Genomic DNA, 26,934 nt, shown 5'->3' with positions numbered 1-26,934 from the left:
TTGAAGATTATTACTAATCGGGAATTGGTAATGTTAGCTATGTGAGCACTCCACAGCTCCCAAGTGGATTCCCATGGGTAGACGTGCCATGTTGTAGGCAAGTGTTGCTGCCTAGCCCACCTGAGACTGGGACATGCTCTGCAGTGCCTTGGCAAGGTCCACTACATCAGGGACAAGTCCCCCATCGACCAGAACATGCTGTCGAAGCCCTCAGCCATTTCTCACTAATGAGCGATGCCTTGGACACCACCACTCATGCTGCTGACATGCTCCAGGCTTTCCACCGTGGTCACCTAGCAGTGTTGGCCTCGGTGCCAAACATTGCCGCCGCCATCTCCAGTGTCCATAGCCTTTGGGACTATGGACCCGCTGGATTGTCGCTGACATCCCCTCTGAAACTCAGCCGCAGCTTAGGTTTCTGCATCAACTCCGAGATAACCCGGTCCAGAGTCTCAACATCTAACTAGGACCCAGCTGGGTCCTGGGATGCATCAGACTTCCGATTGCTGACTACCCTGGATGTTCCTGCCTCCACTGAATCTGCAACTGTGTGCTGGGGCAGCACGGTGGCGCAGCGTTGCCTCACCGCACTGAGGTCACAGGTTCGATCCCGACTCTGGGTCACTGTCCGTGTGGAGTTTGCACAGTCTCCCCGTGTCTGCGTGGGTCTCACCCCCACAACCCAAAGACGTGCAGGGTAGGTGGATTGGCCATGCTAAATTGCCCCTTAATTGGAAAAATGATTTGGGTACACTAAATTTTAAAACAAAATGGGTGTTACTTACCAAATTGTGCCCCAGAAGCCTGTCCAATAATTTCCCCACCAAAGTGTGTGTCTCTGCGCTTGAAGGTGGGGATGATAACTCACTGGTGGCATCGTCGGAGCTCTCCCCGAGGTGTTCTCTTGGAAGGCGAGAGGGGTGGCAACCTCTGGATGGGCCAGAACCATCAGATGGAGATCCTGTGGAAGAATGGACATGTGGTCAGTGAGAGGGAAGGATGCTTATGCCTTGCATGAACAACAGAAGTATGACTGGTTGGGGGCATTATTACCGGCCCTAATTGGCGTTAGGCACCTGTGGAGGTCTCGCCGGGTCAGCCATCAGGAAGCACCCAGCAATTCTCACTCGCCACCACACTTCGAAACATTTCTGTTAGATCATACCCATAGTCTCTTTGGGTCCAATTTTGCATGTGCCCAAAGGACACTGCAGAGTGTCTAGGAAGTTCAAGAGTATGGTATCCTGGGATACTGGTAGTGGCAGAATGTTCTTTGGTAGTGGCAGGCAACTTAATGCATCTTTATTGGCAATTTGCTTATCATGCCAATACTGAAAGCATAGCTGTCGGCCACCAGCAGCAAGGCCCAACATTACACCCTTGGCGAGGCTATTTGTGGTATGGGCTCACCTTCCCTTAAAAGACCCAGTAATGGCTTGTGGTCAGCCACTATGTCAAACCATCGACCATATATATACCGGTAAAATTTCTTCACACCGAATATAATGCCAAGCCCTCCTCAATCTGGGCATGGTTCCATTCTGCTTCTGAGAGGGTCCTTGAGACATAGGCAATAGCGAGCTCCAAACCATCTCGTGTTTTGTGGGTGTTATATTTTTTGTTGTCGCCACAAAGGGAAAGAGTCAGAGATGGTAAAGTGCGAATTTGTATAACACACATTGCAAGGGGTTTATTTACAAAATGCTGCTCAAACCGATTACAATGATGAACTCCACTTAAGCTCGCGAAACGCTCTGATGCCATCATTGCATAACAAGTGACATTACACCGGCCAATGGTGTTACTCTGGAACATAAGGCCCCACCCTCCTTACTCCTTTAGTGTCCCCAGCATTTTTACTGAATCAAACACTTTAACACAGATTCAACGCATTATGCCATAACTAACTTTGATATGGAGATGCCAGCATTGGACTGGGGTGAGCACAATAAAAAGTCTCACAACACCAGGTTAAAATCCACCAGGTTTATTTGAAATCACAAGCTTTCGGAGCACAGCTCTTTCATCAGGTGAAGCAGCTTGTGATTTCAAATAAACTTGTTGGACTTTAGCCTGGCGTTGTGAGACTTCTTACTGTCACTAACATTGTTATGTCACAGACACATATGTATATTAGTAAGGCAGTCTCTTGGGCAGATGTCTGCCTTGTTTTGGCAGAACACAGCATTCAGGAACTTGAATCTCAGGGGTACAAGGAGTGTCTTCCTGTACACTGGTCGGTGTTACATCTGAGGAAACCAACTCGGGAACTGTCTCTGGTTGTGTGGATGATTCTGAGGTAACAGATTCTATAACTTCGGCAGTTCTGGTCCTCAAGTCTGGCATCTCTCTGTCCAGACTCTCTGTGGTGAAAACGTCTGATACAGATTCTGTACTCTCCCACTACACGCAGATAATAATTGTTCAGCATGCTGATGTCAAATTTGTCCAAGGTCAGATTGTACAGGATATGAAACTGGACCCTTTTTGGTGAATACAATTGCTGGAGTCCATTTTGCGTTTGAGGTGTAATTTCTCGCAAGAACACTTCCCCCACAGGCTCTGCTTTTGGAATGTTGTTCCCATCGAGCCACTTGCGCCTGATGTTGCTGCCTGATTATCTCTGAAGTTGAAGTGGAGTCAAAAGGTTGAACTGGGGGCAGCATGGCAGCACAGTGGTTAGCACTGCTGCCTCACGGCGCCGAGGTCCCAGGTTCGATTCCGGCTCTGGGTCACTGTCCGTGTGGAGTTTGCACATTCCCCAGTGTTTGCGTGGATTTCACCCACAACCCAAAGATGTGCAGCGTAGGTGGATTGGTCGCACTAAATTGCCCCTTAATTGGAAAAATTTAATTGGGCACTCTAAATTTTTTTTTTTAAAAGGTTAAACTGGTGCGTAGTTTCCTTTTCAACATTGGTAGAGCCCCCTTCAGTTACATCGGAAACACATGAACTCCTGAACATTACAGGTCTCCTGGAGATTGTCCCTCTTGCAATGATAACAGTCCACCTCTAACTTGGTTGATGCCCTGACTTTGTTCCATTCCTTTGACTCTGGTCCGGTATTGAGGACCGTGCCTGGTTCTCCCCTGTGCCTGTTGATCCTCCCGTGGACCTCGCGGCCACACCGTCCCACACTTGGTTAACTTCACCTTCAACCATGCTTTGGCACTCTGCCAAGGAGTTTGAGGGTGACCTGATAAAGGTCTACAAAATTATGAGGGGCATAGACAGAGTGGATAATCAGAGACTTTTTCCCAGTGTAGAGGGGTCAATTACTAGGGTGCATAGGTTTGAGTTGCGAGGGGCAAGGTTTAGAGGAAGTATGAGGCAAGTTTTTTACACAGAGGGTAGTGGGTGCCTGGAACTCGCTGCCGGAGGAGGTGGTGGAAGCAGGGACGATAGTGACATTTAAGGGGCATCTTGACAAATACATGAGTAGGATGGGAATAGAGACCCCGGAAGTGTAGAAGATTTTAGTTTAGACGGGCAGCATGGTTGGCGCAGGCTTGGAGGGCCAAAGAGCCTGTTCCTGTGCTATACTTTTCTTTGTTTGTTGTCTTTGCCACCTGAGCTATCTTGATTTTTTTTATCAATGTAATCATGGTCTCTGCCAGAATACATATTAAGGTTATGGATCCCACAAACCAGCTGATCGCGCAACATATCTCTGTGAGCTCCCGAACTCAAAGTGCTCAGCAAGCTGGTGAAGCCTGGCTATAAAGGCTAAGACAGACCCTTCATGGACCCTCACTGCAGAGCTAAACTTATAACATTGGAGGGTAATCGAGGGCATTAGTGTGGTGTTCTTTGACCAATTTCACTATCTGGTCAAGTTGGGTGCCTCTGGGGACATGAGGTTCCGAAGCAAATTATACGTTTGGGGCCTGCAAACTGTCGGAAGTATCACCTTCTGCTTGTCTCAGCCTGTGATCTTGTTTGCGGTAATGAAAATAGCGGACTTATTCAATGTACAGACTCCAATCCTCAGCATCGGTCAACTTACCAATGACAGGCATTTCCACTCATAGTTGAATGATTCCGACTCTTGCTGGAGCTTCTCTACTTTTTCAACTGCTCCTTCCTTCCCCAACAATTCACGACGACTGTCAGCTACGATTGAAAACGTTTACCTTATCACCAATGTGGTGGCTCGAGACAGACATTGGAGGCATCCAGCAGTTAACAAAGGGGTTTATTGATTAAAGCAAATGCAGTTATGTAACAAGCACAGAACAATATACCAGAGGTCTTAACATTTTGGCTCCCTTGTCCACACTGTCCGGGATCCTGCTCCCAGGACCCCGCGCAAACTCTCTCTTGGCCAAGGAAAGCGCGATTAGCCTGAGGCGGTCACATATTCGGCTCCTGAAAGTGACCGAACTACCAGAGTTGCTCAGAGAAGACAGAGATTAGGAGAATTTTTTCTCTGAGGGCTGTAAATCTTTGGAACTCTCTTCCTCAAAGGCAGTGGAAGCAGGGTCTTTGAATATTTCTAAGGCAGATCTATACAGATTCTTGATTAACAAGGGGGTAAAAGGTTATCAGCTGTACACAGGAATGTGGAGTGCAGGTTACAATCAGATAAACCATAATCTTATTGAATGGCAGAGCACGTTTGAGGGGACGAGTGGCCTATTCCTGCTCCGAATTCGTATGTTCATATGAGAGACCACCGGAGGACAGGACGGTCTGGAAACAAGCCTCTGACTTAGTTGTGACAATGGACAGAATTTTACTGTCCTGTTGCGGTAAGGGCAGGGCCGGAAAATGTGGAGAGTCATTCAAAAGTCCATTGACCGGTGGGAAAGGGAAATCCCACTGGCAGGAGGGCCCTTAAAGGTCCACCCATGCATCCATCTGATCCCTGGTAGACTGGCAATGGTGCTAGGTTGATGGGATCACCAAGCAAACTATTGGATGAAAAAATAAGAAACAGCTTTTGTTTATTCAGTAAAAAAATACTTATCCCGAGAAACTGTCTTGATTTATAACAACACTATGGGTGGGATTCTCTAATCCCGCAGCAGAACGTCCACACCGTTGTAAACGCCGTCGCGTTTTACGACGGCATGAACAGACCGAGCCGAAGACTCTGCAGGATCCGCGCATGCGCAGTGGCGTCAGCGCCAACGCGCTCATGCACAGTGGCCTCCTTCAACGCGCCGGCCCCGACGCAACATGGCGCAGGGCTACAGGGGCCGGCCCATAGGAAAGGAGGCTCCCAGCCAGAGAGGCCGGACCACCGATCGGTGGGCCCCGATCGTGGGCCAGGCCACATCGGAGCCCCCCCCCCAACAAGGTTGGACACAACATCCCCCCCACCCGCCCCCCCCCCAACCATTCAACGCCGAGTTCCCACCAGCTGAGAGCAGGTGTGGTCGGTGCCGGCTGGACTCGCCGTTTTTACGACGGCCGCTCGACCCATCCCGGGCTGAGAGAATCCCGCCCTATATATCTCCTGGTAGAAATCTCAATGTCAGTGCCTTAGAATGAATTTAAACTTTAAATATCCAGGGCTGGATTCACCATTGCCCGATGCTGATATTGTAATCAGCGATTGGGCGGAGAATCGACTCCTACACCCAAATCGGGGCCAGCGCCGGTTTGACATCGGTCAGCCATGCTCTCGCCCTCGGAAATGGCATCATCGTGTTGCGCACCATTGCAACGCCGTTGGTGCGTCATCGGCCGGCCCCTCCTGCAATGCTCCGCCCCCGATGGGCCAGGTTCCTGATGGATACATGTGTTATCAGCTGTGCAGGAACCAAGCGTGGCAGCTGCGGACTGTGTCCAGCGCCACCACACTCGGCCGGGCTCTGTGCCACTGGCCGGGAGGAGGCTGGGGGAACAGTAGGGGGTGACCAGGATTTGAGCTGTGGGTTCGCGGATGGTGGGTCGGGTCCGCGCATGGCCGGTGCCATGTTGTACGGCGCAACTGCTGCAGGTCATCAGCTGTGCCCATGTGCGGCCAGGGACCCGGGCATTCTCCGGCTGGTTTGGGTACGGCAGCCAGGAGTTTCACCAAGTGCCACTGCTCAACCCTCAACGATCCCGGAATCGGTGAGGGTTTCACACAGAATATTTGGTCGCAAAAGACCACACATGCTCTGTTGGCATCAACACTTAGTTGCTGAAACTGAGGATATATGCTGCAAATTTCACCTCTCCTTCAGATGTAGAGGTTTCTCAGACCTAAGGAAATCCAGGAGATGTTGAATCATTTGAAATTCCACTCAACACGGTATTCTACACATTGAGCAAAATATTACTGAATATTGTAGGGAACCTTCTGAACCTGTTTCAAATAGAATGGCTTCACTGCAGATTAAAAGTATTAAATTGTTGCCATTGAAACTGTTTTTTGATGTATTTGTTTATTTTGTCAACAGGCACTGAGGTCTCTCCCTGTAGGTAGCTCTGGAGTATTTTGTATTTTGATATCCTTTCCACCTCTGGCCCCTCACAGAAACCCAACCTTCCCAGCACTTAAATAAAATGCCTTTTTAACATTTAGCTACTTCTCTAAGGCAAGGTTGAGATCATCAAATTTCTTAGATTTTCATGTCCTAGCACATTGAGACACCACACTGCCACCCTTCATCCATTAACTTTAGTGCTACTCATGGCTTGATACTCTCTTTCTAAATGTTTGTCAAGATCTATCATACATCAAGCAAAAAGCTCATAGCAACACTAAGGACGCGATCAAACAGCCTCGCTGTGCCCAGGGATTTGCGATCTGAATCCCTCCCAGTGAGGGATTTACATATTTAAGTGAGCAGTTAGGATGACTTAAATATGTCTGTGCTTAATTCTCCCAGCACCCGGGAACTAATGCCTGTGCTTTGGAGATCTCGCCTGGCGTAGTTTAGTACAGGACCAGACGTAATGGCACCTGGGAGGTCTCCCAGGCCATCGGAGGTACTGCCAGTGTGCCAGGGATCAGGCCCGGTGGTGCCCTGCCCTTTTGAGGTGGGAGGAGAGGGGGCTGGAGATCTTCTAACAAGGCCGGGTGGGGGATAGAGAGATTGGACGGCATTTAAAAATGAAGGTAAGAAGGGCCTCGGCAGAGGGTTTCTCGTCAAGACAAAAACCCCCCACAGAGTACTGTTTAATAGCGGGGTCGTTCTTGGCGCCCCCGCTAAAGGTGCCCAAAATGGGGCCTGCATTTTATCGTTAAATTGATGCACAATCAATATAAATGGATTTATGACAAAATATTGATTATTTCAAAAAAATATTTGCAATAGTATCACCAAGCATTGCCAATTTGAAGATATCTATTTGTCATTTTCATGTCCCTTGCGACATTAGCCTCGTTCAGGTCAGTACATAAAGCAGTCCTTTCCTTTTTGACATGCAAGGATAAAATGAAGCAAACAAGGCAAATGGATTCTAGTATCTCCCTGTGAAAGAATAACTCCATCGTGAAGCAGTTTGGGGCAGCTTGGATCCTTAGTCTGACCCTGTGGCACCACAACTTTAGCTTTCCCCTCACTGATGCACGATCAATCACTACTGAAGCGAGATTGTAGTCCAATTGAAGGCTTTAATGAACAAGTAGTTACCCCAGCAGCTCCGGTACAGAATGACTGCTGTGGGTGAAACACAGACTCTTATGCTCTGCCTGTTGGGCGGAACCAGCAGGCAGGTTCTACCACTCATACTACAGTATAAGGTACATCCCACCTAGGTACCGCGATACCTCTAATATATATTTTTTAAATTTAGAGTACCCAGTTATTTTTTCCAATTAAGGGGCAATTTAGAGTGGCCAATCTACCTATCCTGCACATCTTTGGGTTGTGGAGGTGAAACCCACGCAGACACGGGGAGAATGTGCAAACTCCACACGGACAGTGACTCAGGGCCGGGATTCGAACCCGGGTCTTCAGCGCCGTAGGCAGCAATGCGAACCACTGTGCCACCGTGCTGCCCTGCGATACCTCTAATATAGCCTACCATACTCACATAATGGGCCTGGTTTTAATTTGATGCAAGAGAATAAGTTTTGAGTCAGTTAAAATCTCATCTTGCCAACATCTGGCCTATTTTTCATATCCTTTACTATTTCAGTCAAGCTTTCAACTCCTATTCTACCTGGTTATTCATCAGTATTAGTGTGATAAGCATCTATGTTAGGTGTATGCCCAGACAGTTTCCTGAGGACTAAGATGAGGAAAATGTATTGCTTTGAATATGTAATGCACCACGGTGGTATGGACATGCTTGTGATGAGAAAACTAGAAAACAAACCCCTGTGGTGGTTGTAATACTAAAGCACTTAAAGTCTTTGGAGTTACCAGCAAAAGCCTCCTCATTAGATGAGTCTCAGTACCTCAATTATGTTGCAGATATTCTTCCAACATTGGGCCTATTGTCAGTAGTATTGCGTGAACTAAGTTCAATACATGGAAGTCAAGAGGAAGCAATGAAGACCAGCTACCAGAACTGCATTATTAACATATTGGGGCAGCATGGTGGCACAGTGGTTAGCACTGCTACCTCACAGCGCTAGGGACTCGGGTTCAATTCCAGACTTGGGTGACTATCTGTGTGGAGTTTGTACGTTCTACCCATGTCTGCATCGGTTTTACTCTTGGTGCTCCGGTTTCATCCCACAGTCTAAAGTTGTGCAGGTTAGGCGGATTAGGCATGGGGCTAGGGTGGAGAGAGTAGTCCTATGTATGGTGTTCTTTTGGAGGGTGGGTGGAGACCCGATAGCCAAATGACCTAGTTCTGTACCGCAGGGATTCTATGGATTGCTCCAAACATCTGTGTGTAGCCAAGGAGTATGATCGTTCCAATTTTCTATACGTTGTGAGGAAATATGACTAGAAGTTCAATATTCAGGGAAAGTCAATCATATCTTACTGCATTGGAACAAATTCGTATCATTCTGATGCTTGAATAAAATTAACACGGTATAGTTTTGTTTGATAGCAGAATTGTCCAAAGACAAAATTAATTTTCCAAAATGAACAGAAACACTGGCAGGGAGAAAAAAAACGTGCCTTCTGACCAATAACAAACATTTAAACTGAGTTTGGAAATTTATTACCCTTACTTTAGTTTGCATTTCTTTTTGCTTGCTTGCTCTCTGTTTTACGTCATATACGATGACAGGACTGGATTAACTTTGACTAAGTTGACCTTCGCTGCAGTAAATGGGAGACCAGCTGGTTCCTTCAGCTGTATATACATGACCAGAACAGCAATTTAAATGGAGAAACATTTCTCACCCCTCCCCTGTAATAGTCTCTTAATAGGAAATATGAGATGCATAATCTGAGTTCCTGGATAAACAAAGAATGTTTTAAGAAAGAGTGGAAATTATCTTTCTGTGGCACAAATAGAAAATGCAAATAGATGGTTAGCAATTAGCTGCGGATTTGGGAATTTTACAATGTCGTGCACTATACTGACCAATAACCTACATTCAGCACATATCATTTACATAGACCTTCTCAAGGCTTCACACATTCCATGTGTCACAATTATCCACGTTAGAAATGAGGATTTGGTCAGCTGTTTTATCAATGTGTTTGTCAACTTAATATGTCAAAAAATCAATGTGAAAGAGAATGCCATGTTAAGGGAAGCTAAAGGTTGTGGAAAACGGAAAGTCCACTGACTAATTCTAACTGTTTGGGTATGATGGAAAGAGGAAGCATGTGCATGAGAAGAGGAGTGGCTTTAAGTACAAAGAGTTTGCTCCAAACTTAGGTCAAACAAAATATATCGAGAAAAGGCTTAATGACAAATCCTGACAACTGAGAGAATAAAAAAGTATCGGTCATGTCACATTTTACATACTTTACACAACTCCGGTATTTAATTGAAGTCATCACTACACCGAGATCGTGCCATTTATCTCTAACTGTTTTTCTACTGGGCATTGTTACCTGGTAAAGGGAGACACTTCATCAGGTTTCAAAACAAAAGTATGTTTGGTACCAAAGTGATACCATTGCATCATCATTCATTTCTGTTCCGACAATGTTTTTCAATTAGAATTCAGAAATAATAGGAAATGGGCAAGGACTACACAGCTGAAGGTTATTTTATAATAAATACAGCATCTTCTGCCATCATTCAGAGAGGTGGGCTTTTAGCCAGCTATAATTTGCTGTTAACAGACAAGTAAATAATCAGCCTATTCATAAATGCAATAGTTACTGAGGAAATTCCCAATGATGCATCCTTCATTAGGCTAATCATTGTCTTGTAAATATTTATAGTTACTTCTTTAGTCTTATAATTTCTATCCCTATTTATAAAATGGAAATTTCTATTAGCTTCATCTATACTGATGCCAATTCAAACAACTGTACACAATATAACAATGAGTTCATTATTAATTAAGTCCCATTTTTATATAAGCTACAAAAACTACAATGGAGCACAACTACTACCAGAGTGAGAATATCTTTATGTGGTAAAGAAATATTAAGTAAAACAGAAAATGCTGATAAACTCAGCAGGTCTGGCAGCGTCTGTGAAGAGAAACAGAGTTTTGATCTAAATGACCCTTCTACAGAACCATTATGTAGTGTGATGTGTTAGGCAGGTTGGTTCGATGTGGACTGCACTCGATGTAGGGAAGCTAGAAACAGACGCCTAACACTGGAGAAGATCCAACACTGTTTTATTGAACAATAGAACTGATAAACATATTCAGCTGTGGGTCGACATTATACAGAACTGACTGGAGACCTAGTAGTAGCCTGACCAGACTTACTAGCTACCGCATGGTGTTTGCACTTGCTAGCTCGTGGACTCTGACTGTCTCAGTGGCTGGGTCCCAAGAGAGCGGGAAACCTAGTGTCCTCTGGCTTTATAGTGGTAGTGTCCTGTCTGGTGATTGGCTGCACTGTGTTGTGTGCTTACTGGTCATCCTGTGAGTCAATCACTGCCTGTCTGCATCTCATTATATACATGAGTGGATATTATGACATAGTGTTTTGTTAATTCTTGTCAATTCTTGTCTTGTGATAAAAGGCCTTCTTGAAACTAAAAGAGAACACTCATCACGATGCAGATTTTCTCACCTCTGTGAAATTTAGACTTTTTTTTCAACAGTCCTGAATTTGTTTCAGGGATTTGTTTTTCTAAATTATCTTTTCATTAGCGTCCCATAAAAGCATTCTAACTAAATGCAAATTATGGTTTCCTATAAAATACTGGACAATATTTTAAAACAGTCCAGTTCATCATTATAGCCATTGGTCCCGTCAGAAATTACAACCAAATAAAATTATTTATCTTTACCTGAAGTGTACTGCATTGATCTTTGGTATTACGTACAATACTTATGATGTGGAGATGCCGGCGTTGGGCTGGGGTGAGCACAGTAAGAAGTCTCACAACACCAGGTTAAAGTCCAACAGGTTTATTTGAAATCACAAGCTTTTGGAGCGCTGCTTCTTCACTCCACTTCACTTCACCTGAGGAAGAAGCAGCGCTCCAAAAGCTTGTGATTTCAAATAAACCTGTTGGACTTTAACCTGGTGTTGTGAGACTTCTTACTGTACAATACTTACAATTAAGAAATTTGAATAAACTAGGCCACATCTCGGCAGACTATGAATTATGAACTAAAGTCCCCATCATGTAATGTGTAAAGCATCATGAAATACAGGAAGGATAAGGACAGTTGATGGTTTGTGAATGGAGCAGACAAAAAGTTCAGTTGCCTCACAAGTATGGTGATGAAAAGATTTGAGGCTGATTGACTTCTGTTTTTGTTGACAGATCACACAGATAGACCAGAAACTAGATGACATCCTGAGTGTGCTTAAAGACCAGCTTCCCATACAGCAGCTGCAACATTCTTCAGGGTCTACATCACCAACAATCAAACACCTTGTCTCCACTTCAGAGACACCTGCAGTGAATTCAAAAGCATGAGGCCACATATGCAGCATTTTTCATGTGTAAGCATCGGAACTGGTCAATGCCTCAGAATGAAATCTGTAAGATTACGTCAGGCAATCTTCTCTTTAGATAATAGATTTGTGATGTACAGCTTTTGAAAAATGTATGTCTTCTCTGTAAACTTGGTCTTTTTTTGAAAAACTGTCTGCATCAATCTGTACTTTGCTAATGTTCATCTTGTACCCTATTACCATCGCAATTTAAAGACTTTTAAAGTTCTGAACACAAAACTGACAAGAACCAAAGGAATGCTCAGATCCTCCACATTATTCAGCAGGAACAGTGCTCTGTAATGGTTACTATACACAAGGCATTTACTTTACTGCTTTTGTGTCCTTGTTCAATCCACAGGAGTGAACAGGCAGAAAGAAAAATAGCAGAGGGAACAAAAGAGGTAGCATGGTAAAGACAAATACTTCAAAGTAAGACAATTGCTAATTTTGAATTCCAGACCTTTTGAGTTGTGAGAGCTTTGATCTAGTATAAGGTAGGCAAAATAAAATAATGAATATAAACTTGAAACAATTAGATTTTCTGAATGATATTTTTGACATAAGATCATTTCACCTTTGCTTGGTTTTATGAATGAAAAATTTCATTAGCTTGAAATTAGAAATGTTTTACATTTGCATAATTTACCAAAGTAGAATAAATTCAGAATTCATTATTATAATTCACAGTGCCACCAGAATACCACCCGCCTATTGTGGGGAAGAAGGATCACTACTTACGTGCGCTACTTTCAGCAACAGAGAATACGTCAGGACCAGGGACAAGAGTTTATTAAGAATGCTTATAGTAGTGGCATTCCAATGCAGCATGTTAACTATGTATAATGCATACAAATATGATATGCTAATTTAATGAAGACCTCAGCTTTCAAATTTGAAAACAGTAGGAAAATGGAGGACATATTCATCTTTGTATTATAATGGCCACCAGGGTTGTCACAGTCAAAGTGAATGGCAAATGTGAAAATAAACACATGAGCAAAACTTACATTAAAGGATATGTATTTTATCTGATTTAGCAATATTGTTTTCAGTGATGAAACGGTAACACCTGAACACCTCTAAAGTTTGTTTTAATGTACCATATCCCTATTTCTTTGTGAAATCACTCCTGGAGTGAGGTATCCTTTCCTCACAGTCTTATAGAATTAAACTAAAATATTGGGGTTTATGTCCAGTATCCCAGCCACTGTTGGGGTCTGGTCCGGGATCGTAATACAGAGCATTGCGAGTTTGGGCCGCCCTCTCCGAAATGTTGAGGGACAGGCTGGTTTGTGGGATAAACAACACAGCCACTCGGAGGAAGTTGTTGGCAGAGTCCACCTTGGATTTAAAACGGTCCATTAAGCTGTCTCTGTCCCGTTAGCTTGCAGTGAAAGGACTGTTGGAGCTGCAGGGGTCCATGGACTGTGGCGTCCATAGTTTGGCCCACCCTCTGTTTCAAACTCCCGCTGCATCACGGGGAAATTCCGGTCAGACCAGATCACCTCTCAAAGGGCAACACCAGAGACAATTCCGCAGATGGCCCAACCAATTGGGAGCCACCACAAACCTATGGGATACTGCCCCCAAGGACGAAGGGGGAAGCCGACTACATTGCCAAATGTGCGGTCGGAGTGCAAATAATGACCAGAGCCTCCAAATTTGGTGCAGAGAACACTGTCGACTGCAGGCGCCGAGGTCACTGCAAGCCAAGGTGCCCCACCCCAACCCAGGGTACTATCTGATGCAGTTGAACTGTGTCATGGCCCCGAAGGCAGCACCAATCTGGGTCACGTTACAAGCAGATGGTCATCCTGCTGTGGTAATGGAAATGGACACTGGGGCTGCTGGCTCCATTGCAGACCATCAGACATTTTGAAGACTTTACGCAGGGATCATGCCGCTGAGGTTGGCGACCTATACCAGCGAGCCATTGAGCATCCTGGGACCACCATAACTCCAGTAACACAAGGGCAACAGTTGGTCTGTTCTCTTGGTGGAACTTCTTGACTCCAAATATTGCCACCAAGTCCTCCTTCTCGATTTGAGCATATCATCGTTCTGCATCCGCCAGGGTCCATAAGACCATAAGACCATAAGACATAGGAGTGGAAGTAAGGCCATTCGGCCCATCGAGTCCACTCCGCCATTCAATCATGGCTGATGGGCATTTCAACTCCACCTCCCAGCATTCTCCCCATAGCCCTTAATTCCTCGCGACATCAAGAATTTATCTATCTCTGCCTTGAAGCCATTTAGCGTCCCGGCCTCCACTGCACTCTGCGGCAATGAATTCCACAGGCCCACCACTCTCTGGCTGAAGAAATGTCTCCGCATTTCTGTTTTGAATTTACCCCCTCTAATTCTAAGGCTGTGCCCACGGGTCCTCGACTCCTCGCCTAACGGAAACAGTTTCTTTGCGTCCATCCTTTCTAAGCCATGTATTATCTTGTAAGTTTCTATTAGATCTCCCCTTAACCTTCTGAACTCCAATGAATACAATCCCAGGAACGCCAGCCGTTCCTCATATGCTAGACCCGCCATTCCAGGGATCATCCGTGTGAATCTCCGCTGGACACGCTCCAGTGCCAGTATGTCCTTCCTGAGATGTGGGGCCCAAAACTGGACACAGTACTCCAAATGGGGCCTAACCAGAGCCTTATAAAGGCTCAGTAGCACATCGCTGCTTTTATATTCCAACCCTCTTGAGATAAATGACAACATAGCATTCGCTTTCTTAATCACGGATTCAACCTGCATGTTTACCTTTAGGGAATCCTCGACTAGCACTCCCAGATCCCTTTGTACTTTGGCATTATGAATTTTCTCACCGTTTAGAAAGTAGTCTATGCTTGGATTCTTTTTTCCAAAGTGCAAGACCTCACATTTTCTCACGTTGAAATGCATCAGCCATTTCCTGCACCACTCTCCCAAACTGTCTAGATCCTTCTGCAGCCTCCCCACTTCCTCAGCACTACCTGCCTGACCACCTAACTTCGTATCATCAGCAAACTTCGCTAGAATGCCCCCAGTCCCTTCATCCAGATCATTAATATATATGGTGAACAGCTGCGGCCCCAACACTGAACCCTGTGGGACACCGCTGGTCACCGGCTGCCATTCCGAAAAAGAACCTTTTATCCCAACTCTCTGCCTTCTGTCAGACAGCCAATCCTCAACCCATGCCAGTAGCTCACCTCGAACACCATGGGCCCTCACCTTACTCAGCAGCCTCCTGTGTGGCACCTTATCAAAGGCCTTTTGGAAATCCAGATAGACCACATCCACTGGGTTTCCCTGGTCTAACCTACTTGTCACCTCCTCAAAGAATTCTAACAGGTTCGTCAGGCACGACCTCCCCTTACTAAATCCATGTTGACTTGTTCTAATCCGACCCTGCTCTTCCAAGAAATTAGAAATCTCATCCTTAACGATCGATTCTAGAATTTTACCAACAACCGAGGTTAGGCTAATTGGCCTATAATTTTCCATCTTTTGTCTTGATCCTTTCTTGAACAAGGGGGTTACAACAGCGATCTTCCAATCGTCCGGGACTTTCCCTGACTCCAGTGATTTTTGAAAGATCTCAACCAACGCTTCCGCTATTTCTTCAGCCACCTCCCTCAGAACTCTAGGATGTAGCCCATCGGGGCCAGGAGATTTGTCAATTTTAAGACCTTTTAGCTTTTTTAGCACCATCTCTTTTGTAATGGCAACCATACTCAACTCAGCCCCCTGACCCTTTATAATTTTTGGGATATTACTAACGTCTTCCACTGTGAAGACAGACGCAAAGTACTTATTAAGTTCTCCAGCCATTTCCTCATCTCCCATCACTAGCCTTCCAGAATCAGTTTGAATTGGCCCAATGTCTACTTTGGCCTGACGTTTGTTTCTTATGTATTGAAAGAAACTTTTACTATCATTTCTTATATTACTGGCTAGCCTGCCTTCATATTTGATCCTCTCCTTCCTTATTTGTCTCTTTGTTAACCTCTGTTTGTTTTTGTAGCCTTCCCAATCTTCTGATTTCCCGGTGCTTTTGGCCACTTTATAGGATCTCTCTTTTTCTTTGATACATTTCCTGACCTCCTTTGTCAGCCATGGCTGTCTAATCCCTCCCTGGATAATCTTTCTTTTCTTGGGGATGAACCTCTGTACAGTGTCCTCAATTATGCATACAAACTCCTGCCATTTTTGCTCTACTGTCTTCCCTGCTAGGGTCTGCTTCCAGTTGATTTTCACCAGTTCCTCTCTCATGCCCTCGTAATTACCTTTATTTAACTGTAACACCATTACATCCGATTTTGCCTTCTCGCTTTCAAACTGCAGACTGAACTCAACCATATTATGATCGCTGCTTCCTAAGTGTTCCCTTACTTTAAGATCTTTAATAAAGTCTGGTTCATTACATAGCACTAGGTCCAGAATAGCCTGCTCCCTTGTGGGCTCCATGACAAGCTGTTCCAAAAAGCCATCTTGTAAGCATTCCATGAATTCCTTTTCTTTGGATCCACTGGCTACATTATTTACCCAATCCACCTGCATATTGAAGTCCCCCATGATCACTGTGACCTTGCCTTTCTGACATGCCTTTTCTATTTCCCGGTACATGTTGCGCCCCTGGTCCTGACCACTGTTAGGCGGTCTGTACATAACTCCCATTATGGTTTTTTTGCCTTTGTGGTTCCTCAATTCTACCCACACAGACTCCACATCATCCGACCCTATGTCGTTTAGTGCCATAGATTTAATTTTGTTCTTAACTAACAAGGCAACCCCACCCCCTCGGCCCACCTCCCTGTCTTTTCGATAGGTTGTATATCCTTGGATGTTTAACTGCCAGTCCTGAACCCCCTGCAGCCATGTCTCTGTGATGCCTACCACATCATAATCATTCACGATGATCTGTGCCATTAGTTCATCTACTTTGTTACAAATGCTACGAGCATTCAGGTAAAGTGCCTTAATGTTAACTTTCTTATCAGTACAGATATTGGAAGTCCTAAGATGTCCAAAGTTATCCTTACTTTTTGTTGCATTCCTAGTCTGCCTCAAGCTTAAATCCACCTGCCTACATGTTATCCTCCTGCGTATCTTGCCATTTAACTCCCTGCTCCCTGTCGCTTTCACTTTCCCTTCCCCCCAACTCAGAAGTTTAAAGTCCTACTGACCACTGTCATCCCTGCACTGTCCTCGAGGCAAATGCGATAGGGCATTCCGAGCCGTTGCCCCATCTGTGGCCCAACACTGTCCCAACCCGTAGGGGGAGGCATCACGTTAGGATTAGTAGTTGAGCTGCGGTACAGGGACTGGGGCTCATTTTTTGGGGCGTGACTGGTTGCCAGTCTCTCATTTCAACTGGCAGCAGATTTTTCAGATGGGCACTGGAAATCTGTATGATGTTCTGGGCAAATACCCCAACGTTTCCAGGAGGGTCTGGGCAGGATTAAAGGGACCAAGGCCCATATCTACATGGATCTTGTTGCTCAGCCGCAGTACTTTAAGGCGAGACCTGTTTCCTAGGCCTTGCCAAGGTTAATGAAGAGCTACAGCGCCTGAAGGATCCAGGGATTATACGCCCTGTACAATTTGCAGAGTGGGCTGCATCCATGGTGCAGATAATGAAGCCCAACAAATCTGTCTGACTCTGCAGGGATGACAATCTCACAGTATAAATAACTTCATGCCTGGACCGGTACCCAATGCCAAGAGTGGAAGATTTGTACACATAACTAGCTGGAGGATGTTCCTTTATGAAACTTGACATGAGCCATGCCTATTTACAGATGGAGCTAAATCAGCATCCAGAAAACTCTCAACCATAAACACCCACAGAGGATTATTTGAATACATCCGCTTCCTGTTTGGGGTCTCATCTGCCCCAGTGATTTCCCAGCGGGTAATGGAAAGCATCCTGCAGGTCTGTCAAAGCCGTTCGCGATTGATGAGTTCATCACTTTTGTAAAGTGAGCGGTATCTGGGATATTATAATAATAATCTTTATTAGTGTCACAAGTAGACTCACATTAACACTGCAATGAAGTTACTGTGAAAATCCCCTGGTCGACACACTATGGCGCCTATTCGGATACACTAAAGAACCACCCTGTACCACCCCATATCTAATGGTTTTGCAGAAAGGACTTTTAAAAGGGGCATACAAAAGCAAACCACTGGCTCCATGGACACGTGACTGGCCCAGTTCCTTTTTAACTACCGCATAACGCCACACATGATGAGAGTAGCCCCTGCAGAGTTATTGATGGACCAAAGGCTGAGAACCCGGTTGAACCTCACATTTCCGAACCTCGGCAAGAAAGTGGAGATGTAGCGGGAGGCGCAGAAGCAGTACTATGACCGGAGGACACCAGGGCAAAAGTTTCACTAAGGGGCCGGGTTTATGCCTGCAACTTTGCACACGGGGCACTTCGGCTCCCAGGTGTCGTGCTGGAGAGAAATGAACCAGTTAGGCTTCGGGGAGAGTCTAATGGAAGCATTTGGGCCACCTCAAGAAGTGGGAGCCCACGCTTCATGACGCAAAACCGACAGCACTGACGGCTCCTCCATGCTCAGAACCGCCCTCAGACAGGGGAGCCAATTGTCTATCCCAGCACCAGTCCAGCAGGAGGAGAATGACTCCAGCTCAGAAATGGGTGCATAGGTATCCGTGCAGACGCATGATGTCATGTCCAGGACTGAGGCCCCAGCGATAACACTTCAGAGGTCAGCCAGAGAAAGGCGGTCACCAACCCGATATACGGCGGCCGACCCAGGACCGCCACAAGCTGAAGCACAGCCTTGGGTGAAGTGGCACGGAAGGTCCCTGCCATTGGTGGCTGAAGGGGAACTTTCAGACTTTGTGAGGGGGAGGGTGTCATGATCCCCACGTGGACCACAGGGAAACCATTGTCGATCTTCCTGTGGGACTTGTGGAGTACGAGCTTCCCAGGTAGCGGGCGAGGCCAACCAGCTGAAACTCATTAAAGATTACAGATAAAAGCTGACCCAGGCAGGGCCTGGGGTTGTTGGTTGTCCAAACCAGAACTGGATTTGGAGAAAGTTACTGCCATGGACAGATGTATTGTACATAGGTCAATAAATCCTTGTTACACCACTGCTGGTTTTCTCAAGTTACTAAATTGACCTTTTGGCTAAGAACAATCAGAGTTGTGGATGTCCCTTTTGTGAGGACCATGATTTGGAATTTGATTTGAATTGGTTTTTGGAACAAGCAAGGAGATGGTTTAGGGGCTTGCCCCATCCACTTTGCACAATTGCCTTGTAACTCTGAGAAAGGAATAACATTTTAAAACAAAATCATTATTATTGTAACAATGGTGGCGTAGCTGCTTTAGATGGAAATCAATTGATGACTGGCAGAATTGGGCCTCTCGGTGCTTCAAATGGAATTTGTGGCCACGAAATTCATTATGGCAGAGAGCAGGTGTTGTGCATGAGTAACCCCATGGCTTCACACGGAGGAAGCATGGAAGCCTTGTGCTGCCTGCTCATTTACATCAGGATTTTCTAAACTGGGGGTCGCAGGAGGGTCGTGGAGTGATCGTTCATGGCGTTCCTGATCAATGGAAATGCACCCAACGGCCACGACCAGCTTTTAAGAATGTCTGCTGCCTCTGGCTTTTAAATTGAGAATGTCGGCCACAACTGCCTTTAAATGGGAACACTGAAGACTTTCTCCAGAAGCGGCGGCAGAGAGCAGATCACACACATTTACACTAGTCATGCCCACCCCCTGTATAGCCTTGCTTTGGCCGCAAACCCATGGAGAGATTCCTCCATTCTGTACCTGCTAGCAAGCAAGCAACAGAACTGAGAAGAGCTGAAGATAGGTCATTTTGTAATAAGGAAGGGAGAGCCAGAGACACAAACATGCCAGGATCTCACAACTGAATTTGCTGGAGAGAGCTGCCCAGGAGAGTCCACAGCAGGACAAAGCAATTCTTGCGTGAGCTGTATACAGAGCTCCAAGGCCTCTGGGGAACAATCCATTAAGAAGAAACTGAAATCGGGAACAAAGCAGTGTGAAGATGATTTTCTGAGGTATGGCTTTGTTAATTGTACCGATGCAAATCAGGATGCAAAACCCATGTGTGTTATGCGCAGGGAAGTACTGGCAAATGAAAGTTGGATGCTAGCTATATCTTCCCTTGCAGACATCTTTTCAATTCTAAACAAACTGTACCACAAATTGCATGGAAAGGATGATCATTATCTTCGGCACTATGAAGAAATAGATACTTTCCAAAAGCCATTGAAAGTTTGGCGAGTGCGAGTATAAAGCCAAAACTACTACATGTTCCCCACACTATGACACATTGTGTTAGTAAGGGAACTGGCAAGCCTTATTCAGTCGCATCCGGCTGCGCTGACCAATAGTTTTTGTCGCTACTTTCCAGAGGAGCAGTTTCAGATTTTGAAAGCCAAGAGGTGGGTGAAAAATTAATTTTAAGTTTGAAACACCAGAGCCAATTATTATCTTACATATGACTCCAAATGAAGAGACTGAACTTCTGTGCCTCACCTGTGACAGCACATTAAAAATACTCCACAAGTTCATGAGGCTGTCAGCATTCTGGAGTAGTGTCTCTGAGGGGTATCCAGTGCATTTTGTTGCTATTGCCCTTCACAATGATCGACATGTGCAAGTTGGAATTTTCGTCCTCACAAAGGTGAAGACAGGAACTGGCTGAACTCTACACCCGATATGCGCATTGCTCTCTTCTCCTATGAACCTGATTGGCGTGAGATTGTGAGGACCAAGCAACATCTGTCGCATTAAAGGTAAGCAAAAATGGTGTGCTGCGAAAGTTGACCAGCGTGGGTCGTGAAGGTCGGCCAGTTGGTAAAAGTGGGTCCCAGGAAAAACAGTTTGAAAAACACTGATTTACATGATTACAGTTTGCAGTCAGCACTAAGTCTGCTAAGTGAATGCCTGAGCAGGAGGTGAACAATCACAGGGGGTTAGCATGAGATCAAGTTTGCTTGCACTACTTAAAGTCATGATGTGGAGATGCCGGCGTTGGACTGGGGTGAGCACAGTAAGAAGTCTTACAACACCAGGTTAAAGTCCAACAGGTTTGTTTCAAACACGAGCTTTCGGAGCACGGCTCCTTCTTCAGGTGAATGGAAAGGCTTGTTCCAGAAATGTTTATATAGACACAGTCAGAGATGCCCCGGAATGCGAGCACCTGCAGGCAATCAAATCATCAAAGATGCAGAGAGAGAGGTAACTCCAATCACAAGGCAGCCTCAAACGTCACCCAAGCACAACGCAACGCCATCCGCACTCTCAAGACCAACCGCAACATCGTCATCAAACCAGCAGACAAAGGAGGGGCCACCGTCATACTGAACAGAACAGACTACTGCAAAGAAGTATACCGACAACTCGACAACCAGGAACACTACAGGCAGTTACCCGCAGATCCAACCAAGGAACACATCCGCCAACTCAGCAGACTGATCAAGACCTTAGATCCAGACCTTCAGAACACCCTACATGCTCTCATCCCACGTAATCCCCGCATTGGAGATCTCTACTGCCTCCCGAAAATACACAAGGCCAACACACCAGGCCGTCCTATCGTTTCAGGCAATGGGACCCTGTGTGAGAACCTCTCTGGCCACATCGAGGGCATCTTGAAACCCATCGTACAAGGTACACCCAGCTTCTGTCGCGACACGACGGACTTCCTACAGAAACTCAGCACCCATGGACCAGTTGAACCAGGAACATTCCTCGTCACAATGGATGTCTCGGCACTCTACACCAGCATCCCCCATGACGACGGCATTGCTGCAACAGCCTCAGTCCTCAACACCGACAACTGCCAATCTCCAGACGCAATTCTGCAACTCATCCGTTTCATTCTAGACCACAACGTCTTCACCTTCGACAACAAATTCTTCATCCAGACGCACGGAACAGCCATGGGGACCAAATTTGCACCTCAATATGCCAACATCTTCATGCACAAGTTTGAACAGGACTTCCTCACCACACAGGACTTTCAACCGATGCTATACACCAGATACATCGATGACATTTTTTTCCTTTGGACCCACGGCGAGACATCACTGAAACGACTACACGATGACATCAATAAGTTCCATCCCACCATCAAACTCACCATGGACTATTCTCCAAATTCAGTTCCATTCTTGGACACACTCGTCTCCATCAAGGACGGTCACCTCAGCACCTCGCTTTACCGCAAGCCCACAGATAATCTCACGATGCTCCACTTCTCCAGCTTTCACCCGAAACACATTAAAGAAGCCATCCCCTATGGACAAGCCCTCCGTATACACAGGATCTGCTCAGACAAGGAGGAGCGCAACAGACACCTACAGATGCTGAAAGATGCCCTCGTACGAACGGGATATGGCGCTCGACTCATTGATCGACAGTTCCACCGCGCCACAGCAAAAAACCGCACCGACCTCCTCAGAAGACAAACACGGGACACCACTGACAGAGTACCCTTCGTCGTCCAGTACTTTCCTGGGGCGGAGAAACTACGACATCTTCTTCGCAGCCTCCAACACATCATCAGCGAGGATGGACATCTTGCCAAGGTCATCCCCACACCCCCACTACTGGCCTTCAAACAACCGCGCAACCTCAAACAAACCATTGTTTGCAGCAAATTACCCAGCCTTCAGAACAGCAACCACAACACCACAAAACCCTGCCAGGGTAATCTCTGCAAGACATGCCAGATCATCGACATGGACACCACCATTACACGTGGAAACACCACCCACCAGGTACGCGGCGCATACTCGTGCGACTCGACCAATGTAGTCTACCTCATACGCTGCAGGAAAGGATGTCCCGAAGCGTGGTACATTGGCGAGATCATGCAGACACTGCGACAACGAATAAACGGGCATCGTGCGACTATCAACAGGCAGGACTGTTCCCTTCCAGTTGGGGAACACTTCAGCAGTCAAGGACATTCAGCCTCTGATCTCCGGGTCAGCATTCTACAAGGAGGCCTTCAGGAGACGCGACAACGCAAAATTGCTGAGCAAAAACTTATAGCTAAGTTCCGCACGCATGAATGCGGACTCAACCGGGATCTGGGATTCATGTCGCATTACATTCGGCCCCCACCAACAAGCCTGGACTTGCAGAGGCCTACCGACTGAACTGGCTTGGGACAATTCACACCTCTTTAACCTGGAGTTACCTCTCTCTCTGCATCTTTGATGATTTGATTGCCTGCAGGTGCTCGCATTCCGGGGCATCTCTGACTGTGTCTATATAAACATTTCTGGAACAAGCCTTTCCATTCACCTGAAGAAGGAGCCGTGCTCCGAAAGCTCGTGTTTGAAACAAACCTGTTGGACTTTAACCTGGTGTTGTAAGACTTCTTACTGTACTTAAAGTCAGCCTGCATCTCTTAAAATGGAGGTGCATTTTGGCTGGAGAAAGTACTGCAAGTGGCTGGGCAAGCATGCCTGTCCTGCAAGAGGAGTGACAATGCACGAAAGGGAAGAGAATGTGAATCTTCTTTCTAGAAATAAAAGTCCATTAGGCCTCTTTTTGTAAACAAATGCATGATTGGAATGAATGATTTTCTCCCTTTTGCGACTTATTAACTGCCCCCTTTTGCAGCCACAGAGTTTGGATACCTTAACCTAGATTCTTTAATAATATTACTGCAAGAGATGTAAAATATAATACATGCCAAGTTCTTACATTTGCAGTGGTCTGTAGCCAGGGCAGGGTACAAAAGTAACACAGATGCCAACTCACCAGAGGGTGAAGCCACACATGAGTTTTGCTCCAGAGGAATCAGCTGAGGACTTCAATGGGCAATAGATAGAAAAAGGTTGATGGGTATACACACAAAACTTCTTGGGACCTTGATAGGTCTACCAAAATGTCCCTGGTCTCCAGAGTAGTCTGGCACCTGGTTTCGAGCAGAACTTGAAGCTCAACATTTTCAGCATGGAATTGATGACCAACGCCTTGACAAAAGTTATAGATCGAACCATCATGCAGTGTTTGATGGCTGATACAGCTTCCATTTCAGCACAAGCAGAAGATTCCCAACATCTGAGTGCCACAGTAGAAGCTCAGACTGAAGGCATGCAAGTTCAGCTTGCTGCCACAATGTTCAGACTGCTGCCATCATGACTGTGGATACCAGTGTCCAAAGGAGCTTGCAGGGTCACACAGTCTGTTCTCCAACACATTGCTAGAATAGTTGAGACACCACCACATGAAAATGGCATTGTTGCCATGGAGCACAAAAATCCTGCTTTCCTCTCAGGGTGACAGCATTCATCCCCGCATCCTGCCACTCTGCCTCTGCCCTTGCCTTGTTGGTACCTGGCAGCTGACACCCAAATCAATGTGATGTGATACAATCCAAAGCAAGGTCTTCTCGGGCCATACCTGTACAAGGTCATCCTTTAAACCATTGCTGCCTCACCCACTGAAAGTAAACAGCCTTCCAACAGCCATGCTGCAGTCACTGGAATAGCACTAGAAAGGCAAAGCCACATGGAGGTCAAGAACCAAAGGAACATATTAATAGAATTTTATAGAAAATATTGGATGTTTTGATTAATAAAGTTAAGGTTTGGAATATTTATTTTGTGGTGGTTTCTGTTTCAGCATTGTGGCAAAGAGGATGCTGTGATAGTCAGTATCGAAGAGAAGGGAAGGTGTTGAACTGTTGTTTAACGGGAAATTGGGACTGTGCTAATTGGTACCATAGTTGGATGAGTTGATCAGTGACAACCTGGCCCTGCTTCTTCTCCCTGCTCCTTTTCTTCCTCTTTCTCCTCAGCTTCATGCCTGACACACATGTGCAGGATACAACAGGCCACAATGAATCATGATATATGCCCTGCTGAGTACTGCACAAATCCTCCAGAAATCCTCTCGAATGGTCCAAGCAGCAGAAAATTGCTTTATGGTCTGTTCTGTGACATGTTTCCATGTGGCTGCAGATCTCTTGGTAGACCCATGCTTCAAAACACATTTTGCATCGTGTCATGAGTCAGGTGCTTAGGTTGTCACCAAAATTTGTCATTGTGGTTCAAATGCTGATGGTGCAGCAGACTGGCACAGAACAGAAGCATCATGACTGCTTCGAGGAGAGTGGATGCTGACCTGCTTGATGCTCTGAGTATGGTTGCATAACCAGATAGACATTTTATTTTATTTTTAAAATAAATTTAGAGTACCCAATTTTTTTTCCAATTAAGGTGCAATTTAGTGTGGCCAATCCACCTACCCTACACATTTTTGGGTGTGTGGGCGAAACCCACGCAAACAAATGGAGAATGTGCAAACTCCACACGGACAGTGACCCAGAGCCGGGATCGAACCTGGGACCTCGGTGGCGTGAGACTGCAGTACTAACCCACTGCGCCACCGTGCTGCCCTACTCAGCCACACTGTTAACAACCCGGCCAATCTTTGTGTCGTCCGCAAACTTACTGATCCTTCCCCCAAATAGACATCTATGTTGTTCATATAAATGATGAATAATAGGGACCCAACACAGATCCGTGATACACCACTGGACTTCCAGTCACGAAAGCAACCATCTGTCATCACCCTCTGTCTCCTGAAACTAAGCCAATTTTGAATCCATCTTATCAAATTACCCTGTATCTTATGTGCATTTACCTTCTTTGTAAGTCTCCCATGTGTGACCATGTCAAAAGCTTCGCTGAAATCCATATGAACAGCATCAACTGCACTACCCTCATCTACACACCTGGTCACCTCCTCAAAAAGTTCAATCAATTAAGTTGGACATGACCTCCCTCTGACAAAGCCATGCTGGTCAAACCTTCTCTCCTTCAGAATAGTTTCCCTAACACTGATCTGAGACTTCCTAGTCTGTAGTTACCTGGTTTATCTCTACAACCCTTCTTAAATATGGAACCACATTAGCTGTTCTCCCCCATGGCTAAAGAGGAATTAAAAATGTGTGTCAGAGCCGCTGCAATCTCCTCCCTCAGCAGCCTGGGCCACAATCATCTGAACCTGGAGTTTTGTCCACTTTTCAGCCTGCGAACACCTCCAATAACTTGTCACTCCCTATGTCCATTTGCTAAAGAACCTCATCTCTCTTCCTGAATTCCATACCTGTATCCTCATTTTCTTGGATTAAGAAAGATGGCAAGTATTCATTCAACACCCTACAATTATGTTCTGACTCCACCCACAGATTCTCTCCTTGGTCCCTACTCTTTCCCTGGTTATCCTCTTTCCATTGATATCCTTATAGAATATCTTGGGATTTTCCCTGCTTTGACTGGCCGGAGCTTTCTCATATCCCCTCTTTGCTCTCCTAATTTATTTCTTAAGCTTCATCCTGCACTTTCTGTACTCCACTAACGCCTCCGTTGAGTTGCTCCCCTTGTACTTGTGAAAAGCCTCTCTTTTCCTTCTCATCTTAACCTGAATATCTTCGGTCATCCATGGTTCTCTGGGCTTGTTACTCTTACCTATTGTCCTAGAGAGAACTTGTTGGGCTTGTACTCTCCCCATTTCCTTTTTGAACCCCCCCCCCCCTTCCCCGCTCCCATAACTCTTCTGTAGATTTCATCACAAGTAGCTCTACCGAGTCTACCTTGGCAAGATCCTGCCTCAATTTACTGAAATCCGCTCTCCACCAATCCAAAACCTTTCTTTGTAACTTGCCTATTTCTTTGTCCATAACATGCTTATTATCTCCTTTTGCCTTCCACTTTCATCCTTTTTGAGATTTAATCCTCCTGTTTTCCTTTCTCCTGAGACAGACCTTTCCTTTAGGTCTCCCCCAACACCCTCATTCCCCAACCTTCCACCTGACCTCTCTCTGCCTCTGTACTTGTTAAAAACTATTACACCTCCAAACTTTTCCAGTTCTAAATAAAGGTCATAAACCTTAAATGTTAACTGTTTCTCCTTCCACCAATGTTGTCCGTCCAGCTAAGTACTTCTGATCTAAACAGTTTCTGC

At 45.7% G+C, this 26,934-nt stretch overlaps 1 protein-coding gene and 1 long non-coding RNA gene across 11 annotated transcripts in view; one reads left to right on the top strand and one right to left on the bottom strand.

Annotated features, from left to right (window-relative positions):
* The window catches only part of kcnq1.2 (potassium voltage-gated channel, KQT-like subfamily, member 1.2), a 606,356-nt gene extending 593,396 nt beyond the window's left edge, over positions 1-12,960 (top strand). For 3 of the 8 annotated variants that reach the window (XM_038780518.1, XM_038780519.1, XM_038780515.1), the window contains one exon: positions 11,758-12,960. In XM_038780518.1, coding sequence (XP_038636446.1) covers positions 11,758-11,913 — 156 coding nt within the window. In that variant the 3' untranslated portion in view covers positions 11,914-12,960. The remainder of the gene's footprint in view (positions 1-11,757) is intronic. The other 5 variants (XR_005458330.1, XR_005458329.1, XR_005458328.1 and 2 more) reach the window with 5 other exon arrangements.
* Positions 1-26,934, bottom strand: part of LOC119954892 — a 266,765-nt gene that overhangs the window by 116,742 nt on the left and 123,089 nt on the right. Inside the window, exon 2 of one of the 3 annotated variants that reach the window (XR_005458333.1) lies at positions 786-961. The exons of the other annotated variants lie outside the window; for them this stretch is intronic. This is a non-coding gene — a long non-coding RNA (uncharacterized LOC119954892). The remainder of the gene's footprint in view (positions 1-785; positions 962-26,934) is intronic. 3 annotated transcript variants of the gene reach the window in all.

Source organism: Scyliorhinus canicula, chromosome 20 (genome assembly GCF_902713615.1).
Source record: "Scyliorhinus canicula chromosome 20, sScyCan1.1, whole genome shotgun sequence".
NCBI lineage: Eukaryota > Metazoa > Chordata > Chondrichthyes > Carcharhiniformes > Scyliorhinidae > Scyliorhinus > Scyliorhinus canicula.
This window is presented reverse-complemented; position numbering and strand designations above follow the sequence as displayed.